This window comes from Sander lucioperca, chromosome 18 (assembly GCF_008315115.2).
Source record: "Sander lucioperca isolate FBNREF2018 chromosome 18, SLUC_FBN_1.2, whole genome shotgun sequence".
In the NCBI taxonomy this organism is placed as follows: domain Eukaryota; kingdom Metazoa; phylum Chordata; class Actinopteri; order Perciformes; family Percidae; genus Sander; species Sander lucioperca.
The window spans coordinates 9,070,357-9,082,856 of record NC_050190.1 but is presented as its reverse complement, the minus strand read 5'-3'; the positions used below and the strand labels follow the sequence as shown (position 1 = coordinate 9,082,856).

General features: G+C 43.4%; 1 protein-coding gene across 1 annotated transcript in view; it reads left to right on the top strand.

Annotated features, from left to right (window-relative positions):
- Positions 1–12,500, top strand: part of coch (coagulation factor C homolog, cochlin (Limulus polyphemus)) — a 24,956-nt gene that overhangs the window by 1,555 nt on the left and 10,901 nt on the right. Inside the window, exons 2-4 of the mRNA XM_031310669.2 lie at positions 3,988–4,029; positions 4,145–4,189; positions 10,467–10,623. Of these exons, the coding sequence (XP_031166529.1) occupies positions 3,996–4,029; positions 4,145–4,189; positions 10,467–10,623 (236 nt within the window). The 5' untranslated portion in view covers positions 3,988–3,995. The remainder of the gene's footprint in view (positions 1–3,987; positions 4,030–4,144; positions 4,190–10,466; positions 10,624–12,500) is intronic.

Below are 12,500 nucleotides of genomic sequence, written 5' to 3'. Positions count from 1 at the left end.
GGTTCCCTACAACGCTCTTAACAGGTAAAATAAATGACCAGTTCCCTACTGTCATTGAATGTGATTTTTTTATTCAATTTTATAGCATTTAGAGAGAAATAAATCGGAAAAAGTGACAGAAATGTCGGAAAAATGCTTCAAAAACCGTAAAAAGGCGCTGAAAAAATCGACAAAGACATCAGAAAAAGTGACAAACACTGGCCGGCCGGGGTGGCCTAGTGGTAGCAAGAGCACCCGTATAAAGAGGCTCAGTCCTTGACGCAGAAGTTGCAGGTTTGATTCCAACTTGCGGCACTTTCCTGCATGTCATTCTCCCCTCTCTCTGTCCCCTTTTCCTGTTTACTTAATAACTGGCTAACTGCTTTTGATCAATAATATTGTTTCCTGGTTGACTTTGTCTGTTAACTGGTTAACTCACTGACTTGATTGATAGTTGGTTGAGCAGTTTTTTTGGCTGACTGCTCCAGTCTTGTTTAAGTGTTTACCAGCTGGTAAACCCATTGCTTGACTGGTTTACTGACTGTGTAGTCTCACTTTGCCAGACCCTCCTCCAAAGCGCGCTGAAGGAAGGTCTGTCTAGTCCACATAACATTCCTGGATGGGAGAAAAACATGCTCTGGTTTATTGGCATTTCTTTAAACCAATCACAATCGTCGTGGGCGGGGCTAAGCTCCGGACGGAGCCACGGTGCCTCTGCTAAATAGTCTCAGGAAGGAACTTGTTTTGGTGGAACGTGTGTACGTTCAAAAGTAGTTTTAGTCGTGCAACAGAAAACTCAGATTGGACAGATAGTCTAGCTAGCTGTCTGGATTTACCCTGCAGAGATCTGAGGAGTAGTTAACCCTAGTCCTCACAAATCCACCAGAGGTTAGAACACCAACACAGAGACAGAGGAAGGGGACGGAAAAGACATGCGTCCGGTGGAATTTCGTGCAGTATCGGAGTAATCTCGGACGTGGAACGTGAAGGACTGACTGGGTAACTGGTTTGCTGCCATGCAGACTGGTTTCAGACATTTTATTCCCATTTTATTCTTGTTTTCTGGCAGATATATTGGCTGAAATGGCAGTATAACCATGTATCATGTATAGAAACCAAGGTGGGGACACTGGGGGCTCAGCCCAGAGTCTGGAGATGTTCTTCCCCATTTACAGCAGCTATTTGCACTATTTTAACCCTTGTGTTGTCTTACCGTTGACTGTGCAACTTTTTGTTTTTCTGGGTCAGAATTTAAAATTAACGTTCGTTTTTTCAACACTTTTGTGGCTTTTCACCTTGTTGTTGTCATTTTTCCCGACATTTTTTGTAACTTTTTTTTACAAGTTTTTTGGTAACTTTTTCCGATGTCTTTGTCGATTTTTTCGGCGCTTTTTTGGAAGTTTTTGTTGTTGTTTTTTTAACGTTCTTCTATCAATTTTGAAAGTAGTGAACTGATCATTTATTTAACTTGTGAAGAGCGTTGTAGGGAACCATCCACGTCATTTTTTTTGACAATTTGGTCGAAAGAAACAATAACTTCTGATATAGAAACTTTTTGAAAATGGGTCAAATTTTTTTAAGATTCTTTTTTGAGGCATTTTAGGCCTTTATTTGACAGCACAGCTGAAGATATGAAAGGGGAGAGGAGTAAACCTCTATATATGGGCGCGCACTCTACCAACTGAGCTATCTATGCACCCGAAAATGGGTCAGATTTGACCCGAGGACAACAGGAGGGTTGAGTGATATTTGATAATAGAATTCCTAATAATAAATCTGTAGGCTACAACATTTTGGAAAAAACATGGTAGCTGCCGAGGAAAAGAATCATCCTGGTGAGCCAACATCCTGTTTTATATTAATTATATTATTATTATAATAACTGTTAACCTGGCCTTGACCAACTGCCACTTTGCTAGTTTGCAAGCCATGATGTCTCTCTGTCTCTCTCATGGGGGGGCCAAATTCTCTGGGTGGTCAAAGCAGAGAAAGGGGAGGTAACCTTTCCCCTTATGACGTGATAAGGAGAAGATTCCTGATTGGTCCATCTGAGCTTTCATTTTCTCAAAGGCAGAGCAGGATACCCAGGGCTCGGTTTACACCTATCACCATTTCTAGCCACTGGGGGACCATAGGCAGGCTGGGGGAACTCATATTAATGTTAAAAAACCTCATAAAGTGACATTTTCATGCCATGGGACCTTTAACAATTTTGTATTTTTTCATTTTTTAACCCTTGTGTTGTCTTCCCGTTGACTATGCAGCTTTTTTATGCAGGTTTAAAATTTAAACTTTTTCTTTAAACATTTTGGTCGCCTTTTTCGACCCTTTTGTCATTTTTCACGACTTTCCGATGTTTTTATTGATTTTTCTGCGTTTTTTTTAGTCACTTTTTTCAACGTTCCTTTACAATTTTTTTTTTTTTTTTACAAAAACACTACATAACAGTGAAATGTCATGTCACTGTTATGTAGATACCTTCAAGTAAAGTGTAAGCAAAAATTCAAATGCTAGAAAATTGAATAAAGCATCCAAATTCATAGTGAACTGATCGTCTCAATCAGAGGGGCGGGATCAACAGTTGTCTTTCAAATTCCCTCTGCACGCAATAGGATAACGCTACAACCAATCAGAGCAACGCTAGTTGATAGATTCAACTTTAAACTCCGAGCACATCTTCCTTTTTTAAGAATGACTTCCTTCAGTGCCGTTCTTCGCTCTTTTCTCAAAGAAAAGCTGAACTCCAAGTCTTCCAGAGTCGCGGCCAAAGCCGATTCCAAAGACCGCTGTTCACCTGCAGCAGCAGCCATAAGCCCCGCCCACCCACTATATACACGATGTGATTGGCCTGACTAGAGTTTGGTTTTTCCAGCTCGCAAGCCAACGGAGAGTTGCTAGATGACCCTGGCTGTAAATTACATTTGCTGCCGCTAGGGTGGTCTAGATTTCTAGGCTAACAGTTTATTTACTCACCTAGTTTAAATGTTTGCTGTCAGGTTTACGTATTGCTTGAGTGGTTTTCTGTCTGGGCAACTGGCTTTGTGGTGTTCATTCCTGTATTATGAGTCCAGTATTAACTCATATACTGGTTAAGCTGGTTTACTAACTAACACGTCTCTCATTGCCTGCTCTATCTCTGTTGAGTAAGGTCTGGCTAAAACACAGATGCATTCTGGGATAGGAAGAAAAAACTCGTCGTGGGCGGTGCTACGCTCCGGACGCAGCGACGGTGGCTCTGCTAAATAGTCTCAGGAAGAAACTTGTTCTGGTGGAACATTTGCACCCCGCAAAAGACAACGTCACATCCAATATTAAATGAAGTTAACTGTTGACACGATCCAGTAACGTGAGATATTTAAATTAGCTGATACATGGTCACACCTCATTGGCTCTTACCAGTGTATCTCCGTGTGTACTTCGTCCACAACAATCCCACCAATCAGTCCCAAAACCTCCCAGTTAGAGAGGAAATGACCTAAACATATTCTTATTAAATCTTTACAATCATTCCCTGAAAGAACCGAGCAGGTCTGACTTGTTGCACCGTCCAAAATTTCTTTAAAACTTGACATTTTCAGCGTGTAACGTTAGCTTGCTAGCTCAGAGGTTCCGGTTGCTGTTCCCTGATACGACCGGAGTGTAACGACCGATGAGAGACGGGGAAACACCAGAGCAGGGGGAATGAGAGGGGGGAATGAGAGGGGGGAACACCAGAGCAGGGGGAATGAGAGGGGGAAACGCCAGAGCAGGGGGAATGAGAGGGGGAAACGCCAGAGCAGGGGGAATGAGAGTACGTAAGATATTCCTTTTAAAACCAAAACGTAGCGGTTTAAATGTGTGTGTGTGTGTGTGTGTGTTTCTGTGTGTGTGTGTGTGTGTGTGTGTGTGTGTGTGTTTCTGTGTGTGTGTTTGTACAACTTACTGACGATGTAATCGTGTTTGTAGACAGATCTGTGAATCTTTCCTGACAGTTTTCTCTCAGTAATCTGAGGTTGGACTGTGTTTCAGGTGCAGAGATGTCTCAGCTGTCTGTCCTGCTGCAGCTGACAGGTACGTTGCTCTTATTTTATTTTATTTTATCAGTCCGTCTGTGGTTTAACTTCCTTTGTCTTTGTATTGTGTGTATCTGATGACGGGTTAACGAGATCTCTCTGTTTCTCTGCAGGCCTGTTCTTCATGATCTGCTCCACGTTTGGCTCAGAATCCAGCGGTCAGTCCTAAATATTACCTGTCTGTCTGTCTGTCTGTCTCTCATGTCTGTCTGTCTCTCTGTGTGTCTGTCTGTCTCTCTGTCTGTGTCTCTCTGTCTGTCTGTCTGTCTCTCATGTCTCTCTGTGTCTCTCTGTCTGTCTGTCTGTCTCTCTGTGTGTCTGTCTGTCTCTCTGTCTGTCTGTCTGTCTGTCTCTCTGTCTGTCTGTCTGTCTGTCTCTCTGTGTGTCTCTCTGTCTGTCTCTCTGTGTGTCTCTCTGTCTGTCTCTCTGTGTGTCTCTCTGTCTGTCTGTCTCTCTGTCTGTCTGTCTGTCTGTCTCTCTGTGTGTCTCTCTGTCTGTCTCTCTGTGTGTCTCTCTGTCTGTCTGTCTCTCTGTGTGTCTCTCTGTCTCTCTGTGTGTCTCTCTGTCTGTCTGTCTGTCTGTCTCTCTGTCTGTGTCTTATATCATTTTGTTTTCCTTTTTTTTTTAAAGCTGTTGGTGTCGAAATCAAACAGGAAGGTTTTCTTTTAATCGTGGAAGATGGAGCAGGTACATGTAAACAACTCATTCAGTCTCTCACCAAATGCTCAAAGTCCTCTGAGCTTATTATCCCCAGAGGGAGGGCTTGACTCCCAGGTACTGCCATGCACAATCATGACCTCACAGGGACAGTATGCCCTCAGTCTTAAAGGTCCCCTAATACTGTATCTGAAGTCTCTTTATATAGACCTTAGTGGTCCCCTAATACTGTATCTGAAGTCTCTTTATATAGACCTTAGTGGTCCCCTAATACTGTATCTGAAGTCTCTTTATATAGACCTTAGTGGTCCCCTAATACTGTATCTGAAGTCTCTTTATATAGACCTTAGTGGTCCCCTAATACTGTATCTGAAGTCTCTTTATATAGACCTTAGTGGTCCCCTAATACTGTATCTGAAGTCTCTTTATATAGACCTTAGTGGTCCCCTAAAACTGTATCTGAAGTCTCTTTTATAACATTTTCAAAAAGTTTCTATATCAGAAATTTCGGTTTTCTTTCAAATTGTCAAATAAAAATAACGTGGATGGTCCCTACAACGCTCTTCACAAGTTAAATAAATGATCAGTTCACTACTTTCATTGAATTTGGATTTTTTATTCAATTTCATAGCATTTAAAAAAAACCAAAAAAAAACCCCAACAAAAACGTCAAAAAGAGCAGAAAAAAATCGAATGGAAATAGTGACAAAAAAATTGGAAAAAAGCTTCAAAAACATCAGGAAAAACGACAAACGTGTCGAAAAGGATGACCAAAACGTTGAAAAAAAAGTTTGTATTTTAAGTTTTTTGGGGCTTTTCTGCCTTTCATTTTTGACAGGACAGCTAGGAGAGAAAGGGGGGGGGGGAGACATGCAGGAAATCATCACAGGTCAGATTTGAACCCTGGACCTCTGTGTCGAGGCATACACCTCTCAGTATATGTGCGCCTGCTCGACCCACTGAGCCAACCCGGCCACTTTATTTTAAATTTTGACCCAGAAAAACAGAAAATTTCCTTGTTGAGACAAGACAACACAAGAGTTAATTAATTAGATTTTGCTCTCAGCGAAAATGTCCTGTTGATTTGGGGTCAATACCAAACAGTCATCGTGTGTGTGTGTGTGTGTGTGTGTGTGTGTGTGTGTGTGTGTGTCTCTCCATTCGGTTTGTTGTAGTTATCCTCAGTTTTGTCTCTCACCGTTAAATCTGATCTGCCAATGGAAAAGCTATGTGTGTGTGTGTGTGTGTGTGAGAGAGTGTCTCTGTGTGTGTGTCTCTGTGTGTGTGTGCGTGTGAGAGAGTGTCTCTGTGTGTGTGTCTCTGTGTGTGTGTGCGTGTGAGAGAGTGTCTCTGTGTGTGTGTCTCTGTGTGTGTGTGTGTGTGTGCGTGTGAGAGAGTGCTGTGGTGTCTCTGTGTGTGTGTGTGGAGTGTCTGTGTGGTGTGTGTGTGTGTGTGTGCGTGTGAGAGAGTGTCTCTGTGTGTGTGTCTCTGTGTGTGTGTGTGTGTGAGAGAGTGTCTCTGTGTGTGTGTCTCTGTGTGTGTGTGTGTGTGTGCGTGTGAGAGAGTGTCTCTGTGTGTGTGTCTCTGTGTGTGTGCGTGTGTGTGTGTGTGTGAGAGAGTGTCTCTGTGTGTGTATCTCTGTGTGTGTGTGTGTGTCTCTGTGTGTTTGTGTGTGTGAGAGAGTGTCTGTGTGTGTGTCTCTCTGTGTGTGTGCGTGTGTGTGTGTGTGCGTGTGAGAGAGTGTCTGTGTGTGTGTCTCTGTGTGTGTGCGTGTGTGTGTGTGTGAGAGAGTGTCTCTGTGTGTGTATCTCTGTGTGTGTGCGTGTGTGTGTGTGTGTGTGCGTGTGAGAGAGTGTCTCTGTGTGTGTGTCTCTGTGTGTGTGCGTGTGTGTGTGTGTGAGAGAGTGTCTGTGTGTGTGTCTCTGTGTGTGTGTGTGTGTGTGTGTGTGTGAGAGAGTGTCTGTGTGTGTCTCTGTGTGTGTGTGTGTGTGTGTGTGAGAGAGTGTCTGTGTGTGTCTGTGTGTGTGTGTGTGTGTGTGTGTGTGTGTGAGAGAGTGTCTCTGTGTGTGTGTCTCTGTGTGTGTGTGTGTGTGTGTGTGTGTGTGTGTGTGTGTGTGTGTGTGTGTCTGTGTGTGTGTGTGTGTGTGTGTGTGTGTGTGTGTGTGTGTGTGTGTGTGTGTGTGTGTGTGTGCGTGCGTCGCCTCTTCTTCACTTTGATGCATTATTTCAGAAACAGTCTCTCTGTGTCTCTGCACAGGCGGACGTAACTTTACACCTTCCTGTACGACTCGTTGTTGATCCTCAGAACTTTTTCCTTCCGTGTTTATTTTGAACCTGAATCATAAAAATGTCTGAAATTCAAACTGTGTTTCTCCCTAATAGATGAAACAGATGAAAAGCTCCTTTTATCCCGAGTCGGTCCTTTCAAAGAGCACATGTGTTACTCTGAATGAATTATTGAAATATAGGCCTATTATGTAACAGTACACTTTTTTTAATCCTCCGTCGTAAATCCAGTCGATTTCGTCCAGTTTTCGAGTCACTTTTAAAAGTGTTTTGAGTTTTTTTTACATCACTTACAAGTTAACAGCTGGAAATATTATTACCGTGGCAATAACATACTTAAGTTTTTACTTTTAGGGGTCCAAGCCTGAGGGGGCTGGGAACAGAGCCAGTGGAGCTGTGGAACTCTATTGCTTTCCTAAGGATTATTATTTTTCGTTGATAAAACTGATGCTACAGCCTAAACGTACATGCTGGGGGGATGCCGTTTCAGGACAGGTCGAGATCCCTGCAAGGACCTCGGACAAAAAAAGTTGCACCACTAGGTGGCGCTATAGCAGCGATACGCGTTTGGCCCCTATAACTCCCAAACCGTACATCACACATTAAAAGTACACATATCCACGCATTCCCTGAATTCAGCTGAATCTCCTGATTTAGGCCACGCCCATTTTCGCTTGAATTTTATGCGCGAAAAATCACGATTTATTGTAAACCTACTTTTTCTAACTCCTCCTAGACCGTTTGACCGATCTGCACGAAAGTTGGTGCGTAGCATCTACAGACCGACCTAACACAAAGTTATCAAAAGAATTATTATCGGATAAAAATTGCACAAATTACGCACGACCAAATTTGTGTAGCTAGCTATGAAAACACAAACTTTACCAAATCTCGGCCAGAAGTAATGCTATCAACCTGAAACTTTAGGTTTTTTTTTTTTTTTCTTGTTTGCCATGACCCTCTGGGGCCCCCCACCTAATCTTACGAAAATCGGCCACTAGGGGGCGCTACAAGACCCAAATGTTTATATCTCATTAAAGGCTCATCCGATTTTTACAACATTTTGAGGGTATCATCTAGGGCCACTCCTGAGGCCATGCCTACAGTGGGGTACTGATTCGTCAAAGTGGGCGTGGCCTATGGGACCCAGGTTTGGATTCACCACTTACACTAATGTGACCAACTTCAAATTTACAGCGTAGATGTAGAATGGTTCATGGACCTCACATACCAAACAGTACACACAAGGACCACTAGTTGGCGCTATAATGACGTCAAATGTGTTTTTGCCTATAACTCCCATATCACACATTAGAAAATCTTACATCCACGTGTTCCTGGAATCAAGCTGAATCACATGATATAGGCCCCGCCCATTTCCGCTAAGAAGTTTTTTCGCAATATTGCGCAATGTGCAAAACCAAGTTTTTCAAACTCCTCCTAGGCCGTGCGACCAATCTCAACGAAACATGGTACATAACATCTCCAGATGGACATCACCAAAAGTTATCAAAAGAATTTTGCTATGTTAAAGTATGCACAATTTATAACCAAACTAATTTTCGTAGCTAGCCACAAAACACGAACTTTAGCATATCTCGGCAAAATGAATAGGTATCAGAGCAAACCTTGGTATTATTGCTCGATATCCCACTCTGAGGCTCTGTACCAAATTTCGTGAGGAGCGGCAATTAGGGGGCGCTATAATGAACGTAGACACGTTTTGGCAAATAACTTAATGCATTTAAGTGGGAAATTTGCATTGGCAATATCTCTGCTGCAGTAAATGCTATCATCACAACACTTGAGATTATTGTTTGACATGCCACTCTGCGGCTCTATACAGATTTGGTTTATGGAGATCTGCTATGAGTCGTCAAGTTTGCCGTTACAGGCGCAGCCGTCTTGGTTGCAGATGTGACGATTTTAGACGAGAGGGAAGAGTAAGGGAGGAGCTGCTTACACTCTACGTTACGTTACTGGCGATCACATCATAGCAACGCCCTAAAACACCCCCTGCTTTATCGCCGATTTTAAAATCAACGAGACCATAATTCAAAAAATGAACATCATTCTGTGTTGCAGAAGACTTAAAACTAGCGACTGAGACCATAAAGTAATTATGAAAATAATACTGAGGTCAGAAACCGACCTCCTTTTGCAACCGCACGTGTCGCCCCCTGCTGGAATTCAGATAGAAAGCAGGTTTAAGGAGTCTCCCCCTGCAGGAATTCAGATAGAAAGCAGGTTTAAGGAGTCTCCCCCTGCTGGAATTCAGATAGAAAGCAGGTTTAAGGAGTCTCCCCCTGCTGGAATTCAGATAGAAAGCAGGTTTAAGGAGTCTCCCCCTGCTGGAATTCAGATAGAAAGCAGGTTTAAGGAGTCTCCCCCTGCTGGAATTCAGATAGAAAGCAGGTTTAAGGAGTCTCCCCCTGCTGGAATTCAGATAGAAAGCAGGTTTAAGGAGTCTCCCCCTGCTGGAATTCAGATAGAAAGCAGGTTTAAGGAGTCTCCCCCTGCTGGAATTCAGATAGAAAGCAGGTTTAAGGAGTCTCCCCCTGCTGGAATTCAGATAGAAAGCAGGTTTAAGGAGTCTCCCCCTGCAGGAATTCAGATAGAAAGCAGGTTTAAGGCACTTCCATATTTGCAGCACTTCGCCGAACCGGATGCTCTGTCCATTAATAGATGGTGGACCTCATGGGACCTTAACTCGGAAAAAATATGAACGGTAGTGAAGAGGGAGAGGCAAATAATTTTTTGATCCCGTTTGAATTGAGCCATGGATTACAAATATGACGTTCGTCAATTTAAAAGATAATTTTTCAACCGAAGAAAGTCTCAGTTAGCCGTAGGTTTGTCATATGACCACTTAGTTTAGTGTGAAACCGCTCAGTGAACTACATCCCTCGTTTCACACAGTTTACGTCACCTAGCTTGATGCTCAACTTGCTCGCTAGCTAGCTTAGCTAGCTTAGCTTTGTTCCACAACACATGTAACGTTATCGTACCTGATGTGTTTTATCCAGTTTTCAGCAGATAAGCAAAAGAAGGAGCGAGATCCTCTGCTCTTTAGATTAATGTGACATCCCCGGTACGATACACACACACACACACACACACACACACACACACACACACACACACACACACACAGGTACGATACACAGAGACATCGTAGCTTCAGCGAAACGTCGTCCATGCAACATTGAAGTATGAAGTCTTTCTAATTACATATTTTCACAGTTTAACAATAAACTGAGACATTCTTCGGTTCTTTTAAATTGACGAACATCATATTTGTAATTCATGGCTCAATTCAAACTGGATCAAAAAAATAATTATTATCTCTCCATTGACTCTCGTTCATATTTTTTCGAAAGATTTAATGAGATCCCATTGGCCGGAAGTAGAAGGGCGGGACTTCAGCTCTCTATTTTCCAGTCTATGGTTGAAACAGAACCTACATCCTTGTCTCTGTGTGTTGCTGCTCAGTGCCGTACCCGGTGACCTGTGTGACCCGCGGCGCCGACCTGGTGGAGGACGGCGTGGTGGTTCTGTGTCCTCCGGACTGCACAGAGAGGAGTGTGTCGGTGTTCGGGACGGGGATCTATGCCTCTGTCTCCTCCGTCTGTGGAGCGGCCATCCACAGGTAGGACTTCTTTGCAGTTGAGTCCTGCTGTCTGTGTCTTCGTACCGTTTCTCTCTCTCTCTCTCTCTCTCTCTCTCTCTCTCTCTCTGGATTGCTCCAGGTAACTGGTTCACATCTTTCTTGGAAACCAGTGTGTTTAGGGCCACCGTCTGTACTATATAGTGAATGAAATTGTGGGGGGATGCCGTTTCAGGACAGGTCGAGATCCCTGCAAGGACCTCGGACAAAAAAAGTTGCACCACTAGGTGGTGCTATAGCAGAGATACGCGTTTGGCCCTATAACTCCCAAACCGTACATCACACATTAAAAATACACATATCCACACATTCCCTGAATTCAGCTGAATCTCCTGATTTAGGCCACGCCCATTTTCGCTTGAATTCTATGCACGAAAAATCACGATTTATTGTAAACCTACTTTTTCTAACTCCTCCTAGACCGTTCGACCGATCTGCACGAAAGTTGGTACGTAACATCTACAGACCGACCTAACAAAAAGTTATCAAAAGAATTAGAATCTATGCCTCCGTCTCCTCCATCTGTGGAGCGGCCATCCACAGATAGGACTTCTTTGCAGTTGATTCCTGCTGTCTGTGTCTTCGTACCGTTTCTCTCTCTCTCTCTGGATTGCTCCAAATCACTGGTTCACTGGTGTGTTCAGGGCCACTGTCCGTACTATATAGTGAATGAAATTAACCGCGGGGAATTCGGACACCACTACAAAATGGTGAACACACGCTACAGGGCACAGCCATAGACAGTATATATAATAGACCAACATATCCCGTTGCTCTGGAGACCAGTGAAGGATATTAGAAGATCTTTCCCGGTGATGGCTGAGCGTTACTGAGCAGCCTCCAACTGAGCTTGAAGACGTAGATGTGACGTGAGCAACCTGTCTGAAAGTTGGAAGTCTTCTGGTAGCTGTGCCAAGAGAAATCTCAATCATTCCCAATCTAGCAGAGACGGAGAGCGTAGGTATATGTAAGGAGATAACATAGACACAGGCTAATTATTGATCACTAAAATGATAGTTAACATTAGTAATTAAACTTAAACAGCTAATGGAAGTCCAAACTGCCTGAGAGCTTCTCCTGTACTATACGGTAATTCCTCTACTATGAGAACGTTAGCCTATTTTTATAAAAACGTCTGCTACGGAGCCATAACGTGAGCTACAAGGTAATGGAGCCTTTTATACATTGTCGTGTTTCTTTAGAAATAAACAATGGACAAAAAAAAAAAGTCTTTAAACTCTTCAGATGTAAAGTTATTCTCTGTCAAAGTGACGTCAAAATGAATGGCAGTCAATGGGATGCTAACGGGGGGGTGATGGCTTGGTAGCATCAAAATGGTGCCATACGAGGTTCGAGCTCTGAAGCAAAGCTGACCCCCTTGGGCACAGCCAGTGTGTTCTGTTCTACCGCCAGCAGCTGCAGATGTGATGTAACAACGAGCCGCGTGAGTCTGCTGTCTGCTGAACCTCAACATAACACCAACACCACGAAGGAATGTGCGGGACTGGAGGATTAACTCTCAACCCTGAATGACCTTCTCCGCGCTCTGCAGAGGGCTGCAGGGGGAAAACCTCCTTCCCAGAGCCATAGACAGAGAAGAGTTGAGACACTCTTTGATCTCGCTAGCGGGGTGGTCACGTGGTTCACGTAAGCCTGTATAGTTCCAAAAACACGCCACGCTGTCATGTTCTTCTACGGGACTGACAAATGAAAACACATACCCAAGTACTTGTTTGACTGTTATTGCATTATTGTATATTTGTAACCCTCAGTTTTACATTTGGAGTGGTAGGGTGACAACTGAAAGCTATGTGTTACGTACCAAAACAATCTTTTTTTTCCCTGTCTTCCCTGGCATC